The following is a 2683-nucleotide window of genomic DNA, read 5'->3' as shown; positions in this document are numbered from 1 at the left end:
TTTTTTTTTTTTTTAACACCTGCTCCTGAAAGCTCAGAGCCCTTTAGAATTTCTTTTTCTAAAAGAATCCTAATCTTTCCGGTAACAGAATCAGTTCAGATGCTGTCTTTTCAAAAAGAAAGAAACCCTCCCCTGGCCATTGGTAGGTCTCAGGATTTTTAATTCCTGAGGATTTACTCTTTTTTGCACTTACACTTTAAGCGTTTGGTTGAGACAGTGCAATACTTTTTGGAAAATGCATTACATCTTTTTTGTTCTTGAATTGCCAGCCTCGTCTGATCTTTTCTTGATGATTTGCCCTCAACATTATGACGGTTATTGTGGAAGAACCTGAGACCACTGAGTTTTTTGAGTTCTCATACCAGATTTTAAATCATTTTTGTCTCCCACTCTGTGCTGTCATTCATCAACCCGCTACATTCCTTACCTTCTGGTTATAATTTAATGCCATTTATCTGTCGTGGGTTTTGAATTTTGATAACTACCTTTGATAGAATTATGTTTCAAAAGTAAAAGAAAAATAAGGGAGGAACTTGTGGCTTTTTATTTTTATATAACTTAAATTTTCATTTTACAAAATGCCCATTTTAGAAAACACAGTCAAGCAAAAGAAAGAAGGTTAAAATAATGTAGACTCCTAAATAAAGATAACCATCACTGACATTTGGGAATATAGTCTTTAAATTTTTTGGTGTACACTTTTGTGAAAACAATAACCGAATCATAGTGTATACTGTTTGGTAACCCCTCTTGCATAACATATCTTGCCTGGCTTTCCATTTCTGTAACTTTTTTATTTGCGCATTGATGATGGCTACAGAATAGCCCATTGTGCTCTCAGACAGTAGGAGCTCTAGTGCATAAACCTTGTGCCATCTATTTTAGTTGCTCAGAGGATTTTTGACTTGTTTTTTGGCCAAGGTGGATAGGTGAGGTGGTGTTAAAGTGGTGAAAAAGGAAAGATTTAATATTGAGTCCTATACAAGGTCAGGTTGTTTATCAGCATATCAGATTTATTGAAAATCATTGAAAATTTTTTTAATAATTGTTCTTTTGTTTCTAGGCATCTCTCCCACTACCCCACTCCAAGAATGAAACATGACTGAGGACTCTCAGAGAAACTTTCGTTCAGTATATTATGAAAAAGTGGGGTTTCGTGGAGTTGAAGAAAAGAAATCATTAGAAATTCTCCTAAAAGATGACCGTCTGGGTGGGTTTTATAAGTTTAATTAAGCTAGCAGTGGTTCTCAGTCATCCCAGATGTATTGAAGTAATTATTGCTTTAAAAGATATTCAGAGGTGTTTGTTATTTGCTATATATTTTAGTGATATGATGGCAGCAGAATGGAATATTTTGAGAAAAGTTATAGATGTTTCAAGTTTATATTTAACTGAAAGTCAGAAGTTTTTGAAAGAAGACAATAATATTTTTTCTTTTATTAAACCTGTATATTTTCTTTTCTCGGTGTCTAGATGTGTCATCACAGCTTCTGGGTAAATTTGCAACAACTCTGGCCATGATTTTTTTGTTTTTTCTTAGAGGCCATTCAATTTTCCTAGTTTTGTAACACCTTAATTCCACTTCTAATTCAACTTTTTTTTTCCTGGCAGCTGGCCAGTACGAGGATCTGAACACGTGACTTTGGTATTATAAGGCTGCACTCTAACCAACTGAGCTGACTCACCAGCCCCTGGTCATTTTTTTTTTTAATGGAATTACTAAGACTGCATTGTATTTTCAGATTTTAGTTTATTTTAAACCAGTCATAATAAGGTCTGTTGTTAACCAAAGCAGAGTAAACTGAACCATAATTAAACGTAATACTTTATTTTTGTAGAGTGCTTTTAAAGTCTCAAAACATTTATTTTTTATTTTTTTTCCTTTCTGTCTTTTTTACTGACCGGTAATGGGATCGCAGCCCTTGGTGTCGCGCCCGTACCGGGGACCAGCAACGGGATTGCAACCCTCGGTGTTGTGCCCGCACCGCGCTCAGCCAGTGAGTGGGAACTGGTCTCCACATGGGATCCGAACCCTTGGTGGGAGTGCCGCCACGCTCCCAAGCGGCGCACTCTCCAGTGCGCCACTGGGCCGGCCCCTTAAAACATTTCTTACCTGATCTTTGGTCCTCACCGAACTGTCCATGCTTTAAATATGTCTGGTATTATTATTGTCCTTTGATAAGTAGAGGAATTGAGGGCTAGGGTGGTTAAGTATAAATTAATTTTAATTATTAATTAATTTTAATTATTAATTTAATATTAATTAATTTAATAATTAAATTATTGGAAAATGGGAATTTCCCCCCATTTTCACTTAACTGCTTTGTGCTTCAGTTTTTGTATTTTTAGATTAATAACTACCTACCAGGTTTGCAATGTGGATTAAATGACATAAATTCTATAACTAGTAACTACTGCTAATATTACAGGGAATGTAGAAATATATGCAAAATGCATCTCCTATGCTGTAAAATGCTGATTATTTTTAAATAGCATAGTTGGCAGAAGACTGGGTCTAGAAATCAGACCATTACCTTTCCTAAATTTACTGATCATGTGGTGACTTCCCTATAGAAATGTCATAACTATACTTTCAATTTTAAAAATGAAATGCACTTTTTACATACCATGATCAGCATAAAAAGCTAACTTTTTTTTTCTTCTTCTAGATATTGAGAAACTT

At 35.0% G+C, this 2683-nt stretch overlaps 1 protein-coding gene across 2 annotated transcripts in view; it reads left to right on the top strand.

Annotated features, from left to right (window-relative positions):
* Positions 1-2683, top strand: part of TBC1D7 (TBC1 domain family, member 7) — a 26138-nt gene that overhangs the window by 1437 nt on the left and 22018 nt on the right. For both annotated transcript variants that reach the window (XM_008571036.1, XM_008571035.1), the window contains exon 2: positions 1064-1210. In XM_008571036.1, the coding sequence (XP_008569258.1) occupies positions 1099-1210 (112 nt within the window). In that variant the 5' untranslated portion in view covers positions 1064-1098. The remainder of the gene's footprint in view (positions 1-1063; positions 1211-2683) is intronic.

The sequence above is a fragment of the Galeopterus variegatus genome, unplaced genomic scaffold (genome assembly GCF_000696425.1).
Source record: "Galeopterus variegatus unplaced genomic scaffold, G_variegatus-3.0.2 Scaffold656, whole genome shotgun sequence".
Taxonomy (NCBI): domain Eukaryota; kingdom Metazoa; phylum Chordata; class Mammalia; order Dermoptera; family Cynocephalidae; genus Galeopterus; species Galeopterus variegatus.
This window is presented reverse-complemented; position numbering and strand designations above follow the sequence as displayed.